The sequence below is a fragment of the Trichogramma pretiosum genome, unplaced genomic scaffold (assembly GCF_000599845.2).
Source record: "Trichogramma pretiosum strain Unisexual culture from Peru unplaced genomic scaffold, Tpre_2.0 scaffold24, whole genome shotgun sequence".
Taxonomy (NCBI): domain Eukaryota; kingdom Metazoa; phylum Arthropoda; class Insecta; order Hymenoptera; family Trichogrammatidae; genus Trichogramma; species Trichogramma pretiosum.
Genome location: NW_019641611.1, coordinates 2,130,159 through 2,141,507, shown reverse-complemented (window position 1 = coordinate 2,141,507; position 11,349 = coordinate 2,130,159). Strand labels below are relative to the sequence as shown.

Below are 11,349 nucleotides of genomic sequence, written 5' to 3'. Positions count from 1 at the left end.
TTTTATTTCCAATTATTTATCACACTTTTCTTGAATTCCTTATCGTTAGCAATAAAACTAAAGGCGGTTTTTAACTACATAAAAAACATTACTAATATAAATTTCAACCGGAAAAATGTAACTCTGTTTTTGAATGAGAAATTCTCTTACATATTAGAGGATCCAGTAAGGTGTCACTGTCTCCCAAAGTCACATAAAACGCTGCTCCCTAATTTTAAAATTTTGCTTAAATCTACACGGAGAAAAATACTGCTAACATATTCTTTAGCAACTTTTACTATATTCGCTAGAACAAGTGCCCCAAAGTCAAATTATGGGCGTTTTCTACTATGTACATGCTAAATATTACTATAATATTGAGTTATTTTTGTAACTTTGTACTTCAAAAATATTTATAAGATATTTTAAAATTACTATGTGACATAGTAAAACTTGACATGCAGCAAATTTTACTACAGATTATGAGAAAATGTGAGGGTGAATAATTCAAAAATTATTTTGCATAGTAACAATTTTTATCATTATCAAAGATTTTCAATTTTATCAACAGATAGAGTATGATCAATTTCCGCAGGCGGCAGAAAAAATGTTGGATTGGTATATATGGGCTATATCACGGTCAACCATGATAACCAAAAAAATGAAATTGAAACAAAAAATGTACTTTTAAAAAGCACATTGAAAAATGAAAATCCTTAAATTTTCAGAACTTCAGGTCCATCCTTCATGGATCTACAGCGTCTTTAAGTTGGAATTTGGTTTATCAAATTTTATTCTGATTTCTGATGATGAATATGAAAAAATTATTGAAACATGATCTTCAATGCAATATTTGATGAGGCATTCAGATTGTTGTCAAACATCATGATTATCACCTTAAGGACGTTGGGGACCTTTAGGTCAAGTTGGGCCACCATGTTGGTACTTCGGAATTTGATAGTTAATAACACTCATAATGTTCTCCCGAAATTTTAGCATCGATTGTCGAATAAATTTTTGTATAATTTAATTTCAAGCAGACAACAAAAGCAGACAAAAATACGCGTGATAGCATATGTATTGGCTTTGAGCCTATGATACCATCGACCCACCTAGTCAAATCAAGTATCTACCTTCCGCTGTTTCTTGATAGTTGCTGATTAGAACTCGGTTGCGACCCCAACGTCCTTAAGACCCATTAAAAATGTAATAAAGAATGAATGACAAAAAATAAATGTGTTCGTTTGCAGCGATTAGTCCAATATCAAATTTTACTTAAAAAATCATGTTTCAATAATTTTTTGACAAATAAAATTTCAACTTTGAAACCCTGTAGATTCATGAGGGATGGACCCAGAGGTCTGAAAATTTCAGGATTTTCATTTTTGAATATACTTCTCAAAAGTACATACTTTGTTTCAATTTCATTTTTTGATTATCGTGGTTGACACCCATATGCAAAAAATTTCGAATACATAAAATCGACGTGCCAGTGCTGAAAGATGCCGCTTCGCAGAGCAGAGCAGAAAGATGCCATGTCGCGCTCCAGGCAAAAAGAAGCCATTTCGCGTTCGAGCTGAAAGATGCCACTTCGGCGCTCGGTTCTGAAGGATAGTTTTTTCTGCGTTTGAAGTTACACCATATTAATGTTTCATGTATTAGAAGTAAAATTGAATGCTCTTCCCGAATCTGTCGTTGGAATGAAGATAATAGTTAAAATTGAAGCTTCAAACGCAGAAATTCTGAGCACCGAAGTGGCATCTTTCAGCTCGGAGCACGAAATGGCATCTTTCTGCCCGGAGCGCCACATGGCATCTTTCTGCTCTGCTCTGCGACGCGGCATCTTTCAGCACTAGCACGTCGATATACGCGCGATATGTATAGATAGCTAGAATAAGGTTAGAATTCGAACTGCACTAACATGGATACACGACAGTTAGGTAGGTTTGTTTTCAGAGGCAAGCAAATGTTTGTTTGTAAATATCGGCGAATAGAATAATTCCATGATCGCAGAATACAGGGTTAGGTCGAATGCTTTGAGCTCACATAGAATCGAAAAATCATCTCGGGAAGCCATTCAAGAAAATGATTATTTTTCTATAATAAAACCAATATAAAAAATACCACATATTGCATTAAAAATTACTATGTTACTTATGAAATATTAATACATATCGGCTCTGGGGCTCTTTTTCTAGAGAACATAGTAATATTTGCTTGCGCATGTGTTGATATTTAATATAGTATTTCTCTCTGTGTACGAATAAAAGTAGTATCTCACCTTTAGGCTCACCCTAAAATCCAAAAACATCATATTGTCAAAACTTGACACACGTGCTGTAATCACCCGTTTTTCAGAAGAGGCATATCCACACCCGTTGCATATATTATTATCCTGAAGCAAGTGCCATAAATAATATTTTTTGCCGTGGCATGGTTTATGGCTCGAGCGCGAAGAGAATTATATTGGATCAAAAAAGTCCCGTCTAGAACTAGTTTAAATTATTAAAAATATATTCTTGAATTATTCATATTGTGTTCATGGCCATGAATCTTGGTATAAAACATTAAATCTCCGAAAAAAAATTTTCGCTACGTTTTAATTCATTACTTGGACGTATATCATAAAATCTATAAGATGAGCATAAAAATATATAGGGATTAAATAATAGCTTTAAAAATTATGCACTCAATTTATCAATCACTTAAAATTTTACATTTAAAATAATTTATTCAATGACTTTCTTTTTTTGATTGTTGATAAAGATCTTCAAGCTGTGGTTTGAAATAAGCTCTGAGTTGAAGTCTTTTCATTTTATGTGCAGTTGTTAAAAGACCATTTTGGACCGAGAATGGATCAGGGTGTAGATATATATCTTTTACCTGAAAAAAGTGAATTTATTACAAATCATTCATGTTATAAGATCTACTATTATTTGTTTCATAAACTTCAAGGAAAATTATTTCGTTAAAGTTACTTGCACTACTGCATCAACCTTATGATTGGAGTAGATTTCAATAGTATACTAGTGGCATTTTCAGTTGCAGAATGCTGAACAAATTCAAAATACAACCCTATTATAACAACCCAGTTACCGACAGATGCATACATCTCGTTCACAATATGATTAGAACTATATTTTTAACTAGCGAGTAACATCCTTTCGAGTATTTTTAAAAGCGTTAAGTTTGGGATAAAAACTTAGAAATAATATGACAATTTCTTCACAAGCATACCGAATGATAATCAATAATTATTATTAATGTGCGCTGCTATCATTTAATTTATTCTTTATCAATGCATTTTCTAAATTACTTTTCTTCGACATTAAAAGCAGGTTTCTTACACGGTGGGTACTATAGTAGTATATCCTATAATAAGATATATATAGAAAAAAGAATATCAATAGATTTTTTTCCAAATAACCTAAGGGGCTCCATTTCTATCCAAAATAACCCAAGGGGTTTTATGTAATGTAAAAATATCATTTTTTGGAAAAATGTATTGTTCAAAGGAAAAAATGCATATAAATTGCATAAAAGCATTTCAATGCATAAACAAAAACAATTATACGACGAGAATTACATTCACGGTCCAAGACTGATTATAAAAAATTTCCCGTCGAATTTGACCGAATTCTCGCAATATTGGAAAAAATGCATTAACCCTTAAGTCCGGGACGGACACATTTTTTATCCTTTTTTGAACCGTTGTAATTTTGCTGAACATGGGGTCTGGAGAATACGGTGTCAGATTTTCGATGTAACATACAAGTCAAAAGTTATGGATGGTTTTATCCAAAAAAAACGTGATTTCGAAAAAAAAATTTTTCCTTTCAAATTTTCACACGAAAATCTTTTAAATCCTGGCGTCTTGAGTACAAATAAAGCGTCCATAGATCCTTCTCTTAAAGTTATGATGGTTCCGATTAGTGAAATATGATTTTAAGTACAAAAAATGGCGACTGAAAAACGAAAACATATGAGGAAATTTTTGAAATATCAACTCAAAAACGATGGATTCTTAGAATTTATCAAAGAACTCATTAGTCAGTAAATTTTTTTCTTTAAATCCATCATTTTTGAGTTAAAAATTTCAAAAATTTCCTCATATATTTCGTTTTCCAGTCGCCATTTTTTGTACTCAAAATCATATTTTACTAATCGGAACCATCATAACTTTAAGAGAAGGACCCATGGACGCTTTATTTGTACCGAAGACGCCAGGATTTAGAAGATTTCCATGTGGAAATTCGAAAAAAATTTTTTTTCGAAATCACGTTTTTTTTGATAAAACCATCTATAACTTTTGACTTGTTTGTTATATTGAAAATCTGACACCAGATTCGGAAAGATCATTAGATTTTGCTTAAAATTAGCTTAATCACAAGTTTTCCAGACCCCATTTTCAGCAAAAGTACAACGATTCAAAAAAGTTTCAAAAATGTGTCCATCCCAGACTTAATAGGTTGAAACTGCATAAAAGTGCATAAGGAGTTAAGCAATCAAGGTTATCAACGTCATTAGAACTTAACCTAGCTTCCCTTATCAACTCCCAAAATTTTCAAAACGATTGACCAAGCAGTACTGGCGATACCGCGTTACAAAAAACCATTGGAAATTCATGGGAGTTCATGCAGAAATGACTTCGCTGTGCTCAGCATAATTACTTCCCTAAGCTGGTAATTATCTGGTTTCCCCGGACCGAGCCTTTTACACATGCTTTTTTACCCAGTAGCTAGAAAATTGCTTTTTCTGTAATGCCAGGAAAATAGTCACTTTCAAACTGCTGGAACGAAATGAATATTTATCTAGCGTAATTTGTACTAAATAATTTTAATAAAAATTATTTTTATGGTGTTTTTACATGTAATATTGTTTTCGGAAAATTCAATTATTAAGTATGTCACAGGGGTCGCGATTAAGGTTCAACTTCAACTACTTGAGAAACGGAGTGAGACAAGGTGATGAAATAATTAATCGGACAAGTAGGCCGTTAAGTTCGAGTATTATTAGTACTTCACCTTACAGTTGAACTTATCTTACTTACCGCGCAGAGATCTGCCTGATACCTGCGTGAGCTCGCCGCTACAAAAAATTTAATGTGGCAAATGGCACGCGAATACCGTGACACTAACTAAAGGACTTATAGGAAGTATAAATCAGAATCAGAAGCTCGAAGTAAATCATGACATTTGTATATTAAAGAAATAATCTGGTTTGAAATAAAATTGAACAATTTGATATCCTGATTATAGCTAATCACAAACACATTCTAAGTGGAATGCACGAGGATATGGATTGTAGCGGTGCATTGTGGATCTTCAAATCTAGAGGCATGAAAAAATACTTCATGCTTGTTATGAAATATAACCGAAACAGGTCTCGATATATTTTTGAAGGTTTAAAAACGTCATTCAAAACTTCAGGTTTACATGTCTGAGACTAGCTAGTTTCTATATAGGTAAATTAAAATAATTTATAAACTGACGTACATCGTGATTTTATTATGAGATTAACTCATTAACGCCCAAAGTGTTGTTTGTTTTCTCTGTTTTGGACCTTAAAAAGACTTCGCGCGTACATGTATAATTTAATGCTTTATCAAAATCCGGGCTCAAAGTTGAGATTTGATACTATGTAAAAAAGTTATGATTGTTTAAACAAAGAAAACGTAAAATTTTGTGCAAAACATCAACTTAAATAATTTTTTTCGACCTGCTGCGGTAAAAAATTTAAGATATAAATGTGGGGATACCCCTCTTCTCGCCCCGCTGGTGGCGATTTTGCTGACGCTGAGCGGTGGCAAGTTCAGTGCAGCTCGTACCTCGAAGAGAGCAACAAGCGAATAAACCTATACTCCAATTAATTCTCTCTCTCGCTCATTCGATTCCCTCTCCGTTCCATTCCCGAGGAAGTTAGCCCTCGTAAGCTAACAGTGTTGACCCCGACGTGATGAACACGTTGATCAAAAAGTCACGAGTAAATCAAAAAGTCACGAGTTCAGATAGCGAGAGAGAGAATTAATTGGAGTATAGGTTTATTCGCTTGTTGCTCTGCTCGAGGTACAAGCTACAATGAACTAACCACCGCTCAGCGCCAGCAGAGTCGCCACCAGCAGGGCGAAGAGAGGGGTATCCCCACTTAAATATGATCAAGAGTGATCATAGGTGTATAAATTCCTTAGAGAATTTTTAAAAAATTTTCCAACCTTTTTTTCTAACAACATGGTGGCCTTGAGGGAAAATGTTTATAAAAAAACTTTAAGAATAGATCAAGAAAAATTCTCAAATTCTAAGACTTTTTGATTCTATAAACTTTTTCTCTAAACTCAATGGTTTCGAGTTTTCGTTCTAAATCGTACATGCATTTTCTTGCGCATGATCTTATGCATGAATAGTTTACTTTATAGTCGCCATTTTGTTAGAAAAAGTGGTTCGAAAAATCTGAAAACTCCTCTGACTTACTTTCAACCCATGATCACCTTTGATCATATTCATGTCTTAAGTATTTCACCGCAACAGGTCGAAAAAAATGATCAAAGTTGATTTTTTGCACAAAATTTTACGTTCTTTTTGTTTAAACTATCATAACTTTTTTACGAAGCATCAAATCTTGAATTTGAGCCTGAATTCTGAAAGGGCATTACATTTTACAAAAATAATTGGTATGCGCAAAGTCTTTTCAAGGTCCAAAACATGGTCCAAGACTAAATATTATCTACTTATGTTGGATACAATTTACATGCTTTTGATTTAGATTGAAAAAGTTTATGATGTTCAGCAAGTCTTACCTGTTCAAATGGTTTCAGTTTATCATTCGATCCTTGCAATAGAATATCATCTAGTATGAGCTTTTTTATTTCTACTCTTGAACAAAGAACGCTCAATGTGCCATTTATATTATTAGTTGCCGCCCAAGTTTTGAGCACATCAACGTTTGGAACGACTATAGCAACTATGAATGATTTCAATGATTCTCCGTGTACGAAAATTTGATGAACGTATTGACTTTTCAAATACGTATTTTCTATTTTTTCAGGCAAAATATATTCCCCTTGTGAAAGTTTAAAACTATGTTTTTTACGGTCAATTATTTTTAATGTTCCATTCTGTAAATATATTAAGTATAAGAAATTTTCGTTGAATTCATTGACATTGGAAATATATTAGTAGAGGAGAAAATGTAATATTATTTTTTCAAACAGAAATTTCGTGACAACAAAATTTAAGTGTGAAAATCAACTGTGTACGTTTTGAAGTAAGTATTTTGATGGTGCTTATGAAAAAACACATCCCATTAACCCATTAACGCGCAAAAGTGCAATTTTGTGCATAAATTTTCCATTTAAAAATAATCATATATAAAGTTAAAATCTTTTCTTGAAAATCTTGAAAAGGTTTTAATTGAAATTAAGCGCTTTATAATGTCATAAATTAAGCAATATTGCAATGTTTTGTGTCATGAGTGAGATCCAACAACTTCTTAACAATGAAATGTAATGTTTTCAAAAACCAGGTGTTTAAAATAAGTGACAAAAATAGTTTGAGGATAGGAAATGAATATTTATTGCACTATATACTCTTATTTTTATTATTTGGACCTTTATTTTTTATCTAAGGCTTCTGGGGCATATTCACATAAACTAACATAACAGGGCATGTTTTCTAACTGTCCTGAATCACCAAAAAAAGTTTGGGCCAAATCCATGACCCGAAGGTGAGAAGGTCTCCTTGTAAGTTGAAACTTAACTATTTGCTTTATAAATTACACATTCTTTTTTTTAAATCTCGAAGTCGAGTCAGCTATTTAATTTAAATTCGTTAACTTCCAGTAATTAGCTTTTCTTTTTTTTACTTGCTGATTGTCAAGTTACTTGTACGCTACTAGCCAGAACCACGGAAACTCGCAGCAAGTACTCAGCTACAGCTACTAATTTGAGTGATAGCCTCCATCTCGATATTCTGCAATAGAGTTTTGCGGTCGAACTACCACAATATAATAGAGTGTGAGCACTGAATCGTACTATGCAAAGTAACTTATCCATTTCGTATTCAATAAATCGCCTGAGAAAAAAGAACCAAGAAAATACGAACACAAACACATCTCTCGTACAACAAGACGAAGCCACCGGTGGCAAAGAACAAAAGAGGGACGTAATAATGACGAGATCGCGGATAACGACGAAAGAAAAAATAAAGAAGGAGTAGGGGAAAACACACCATCTTCCTCGCCTATCATCTCAATACATGATACCGTAGCATAATACGAGCGATGACGATTTCTCGTTCTGACGTAGACTTGTCTCTTTGATGTGTAGTGAAGGTAAGTTACTCAAGAGAAAGTTATTAAGGATTTGTAATAAATAAATTTTTTATATAAAAAAGTCCTTGGGCCAAGCTTCTGAGAGTTCTGACTCTGGTGAAATCCGAGAGTGAAGTGTCCAGGTCATTGTTTTTATGGCAGTGAATCTTAAGCTACTGTCGATGTGAGCAAAGTGGGGATGCACGTATCTAAACGTTTTGGAGTAAGGCAATAGTTCGTTCAAGAATTCGAAGAGATGTGTTTCTTCATAGCCTGTTGAAGGATAATAGCCTGTTGAGGTAATAAGATTCGTAAAAAACATTTTGAAAGTTTGCTTTATTATTCGAATTCCATTAATATTGATTAATTCTCACCTATCCACACAGGCAATTTTAAATTATCGGCAGGTTTGAAGTTTTTGGCCTTTAAATTTCATTCAAACAATCTTTTTAAATATTTTTTTATATGTGCATTTTTTAGTGTCAAAATTGGAAATATTTTTCGTGAGGTTTTGTTATAAAGAATTTTCAAATAGTATATTACATGCCTTAGGAGCGAAAAACTGTTTACACATGTTTGACATTGATAATTGTAAGTTCTCTTAGGCTTTCCAGGTTTTCGCTTCATAGGTGCGTTTACTATTTTTCACGAATCCTACAACAGTAATTAACTGTTTCGTTTTGGTCGTCAGGACAAAAAAAGGTTAGTTTCGGCTGGCATGGCATGAAAACAACGTTTTATTAATCATAGTATGTTCTTACGTTAAGCCACATTCCAATATCTCCTGTATGATGCCATCCTAAGGCATCGATAGTTTCAGCAGTTTTTTCAGGGTCTTTAAAGTACCCTATAAAAACGTTCACTCCCTTAACACAAATTTCACCCTGGTTGTTAATAGAAAAGTACTCCATTTCAGGTACATCTACTAGTTTTATGCAACAGCTAGCAATTGGTGGCCCAACATGATCTGTCGAAGTATCTCCCTAAAAAATATAAATCATTAAAAAAATATGTGAAATATTTTGTAGACGAATTTTTTAACATGGATTGCTAGATATCTAATTATTGAATCTACAAAATGGAATGAAACTAATTTCGGTAATTTCTTTGCAAAATGCACAAGAAAAAAATTTATGTTTGTAAGTAAAAATTTGCTAGCTTTATTTATATGGAAAACCATTGAGTTTAAAAGAAAAGAAAAAAATATCTCATAATTGATCAAATAATATTCCCAAATTCTTAAGATTGTTTCCTGACGCTTTTGGAAAATCTTTTTTCCCGAATTTTTTTTTTCTTCCTCTTTCATTTCCTGAGAAGTCCTGCAGGAGGCTATATGGCAGCCCGTGCGCAGGTAAGATTTTTACTAACCTCCCTCTCCCTACTGTTTCGCATTTTCAAGAAAATAAATAAATTATTTCGGAAAATTCTGAGATACTTTTAAGTTCGCGATCATCCTTAGTTATAAATATATTGAAATTGAGTGTTTGTTTTGCAAGTATGCCTTCTTGCACTAAATACCGAATTAATAATAATACCATGTAAGGAAGTGGACGCCAGTACAGAGTCCGGCGGTATTCCTTCCTTGTATCCTAATCCTGATCCGTGTCGAGAGAGACGTATGAGTATCGCGAGCCCGATGTAACTTGGATCGGCGCCGTTCACAAAGCGCCGAATTTGTAGCGAGAGACGCGCGACCCGTGCGTAAGATTCGCGCGCCTAATGAGAGAGCAGACGAAAAGCTGTCATAGGAGGGAGGCCTGATCTGACTGACGGGTCTACGTGTGAGAGACAGCGGGATCACTCTGTGCTGGTCCGTGCGTAGCGACGCATATATTGTAGCCTGGTTCTGCGTTGAGTGCGAGTGCGTGTCCGTACGAGCTACTCCTGGAGGAACTGTGTGACCTGGCTCTCCTCTCGTCGGCCCTAGCTTCTTCACAGTCACATTCGGCCTGCAGTATCCACCAACCACCATCGTCAGCGAATGTAAGTCGCCTATATCTCTCTCGCGTAATGCGCCATACCTATTCTGTTCGTTACGCTCGATCTCTCTCGACATCGTCCCCACGTAGCCCAAACTCACGACCGCCGTGTCTGCCGCTCTAGCCGAGGTGGCCTAATCGCGTGTGTACATTGTACCGGAGTAAACTTATATGTCAATTGCGTGTTGAAGCCCCAATAACTGTAATCATCGATTTATTGAATGTAATAGATATAATCAGGCGTCACACTCGTGACTGGCGCCTTTTCCAATAATAAATTAAGCCTTGTTATGTTGTTACCATCTTACATGATCGAGTGAGTTATTTCGACACCCCGTTTTATTCCGTTTACAGCACCGCAAGGTTTCGCCGGATCATTCGCTTGCATCCCGAGGGCGAACGGTTACAACCAACATCTGCAACGTGAAGTTTCATACAATCATATGCCCAGATTTTAACAGCCATTCTGAGCTCCAGGCTCCAAATAACGGTATTACATAAAAAATTACTTCATCTTACCCATTTTTCTCCTAACTTCATAATAATTTTTTTTCTTTCTATATTACTCCTTCAGGTGGTCTGCAGGAGCCTATAGCTCGTGCGTAAGAGAGATTTTACCCCCCCCCCCCCTCTCCCTACTGTATCACATTTGCTCAGGCAAGGGAAAACCTGGGGATGTACGTAGTGGGTATGCACCCACCCTCCAGGCAAAACCCGCGCCAAGACTGCTAGAGCACATTGGGTTCTCATCCCGGCGAATGACAATACAAAAAATCCAAATACCCTCACAAGGATTCGAACCCACGACCCCTGGAACGGACGTTATCTCAATGCCTAGCACGCTAAACCAAAGACCGTTCAAATTTGACCGGCATCATATCTAGCTATCATCTTAGACTTGTTTCTACAAGCCCTCCTAAAAAAATATGAAAAAAAACGTTGAAAAAGAGAAACCCAAATTCTTTGATTTGTAAATTATTCATGAAAATTGATGAATAAATAAATAAAAAATGAATAAACCTACTACGGATTTATAAAACATTAAAGTATTCGTATACGTATTTATAAATACTTTTCCAATAGGTAC

General features: G+C 34.8%; 1 protein-coding gene across 1 annotated transcript in view; it reads right to left on the bottom strand.

Annotated features, from left to right (window-relative positions):
* Window positions 1–2,712: 2,712 nt before the first annotated feature.
* LOC106648177 (long-chain-fatty-acid--CoA ligase 1) overlaps window positions 2,713–11,349 on the bottom strand; it is a 49,419-nt gene continuing 40,782 nt past the window's right edge. Inside the window, exons 6-8 of the mRNA XM_014364861.1 lie at window positions 9,045–9,266; window positions 6,773–7,090; window positions 2,713–2,862 (exon numbers count right to left, since the gene is read on the bottom strand). Of these exons, the coding sequence (XP_014220347.1) occupies window positions 2,713–2,862; window positions 6,773–7,090; window positions 9,045–9,266 (690 nt within the window). The remainder of the gene's footprint in view (window positions 2,863–6,772; window positions 7,091–9,044; window positions 9,267–11,349) is intronic.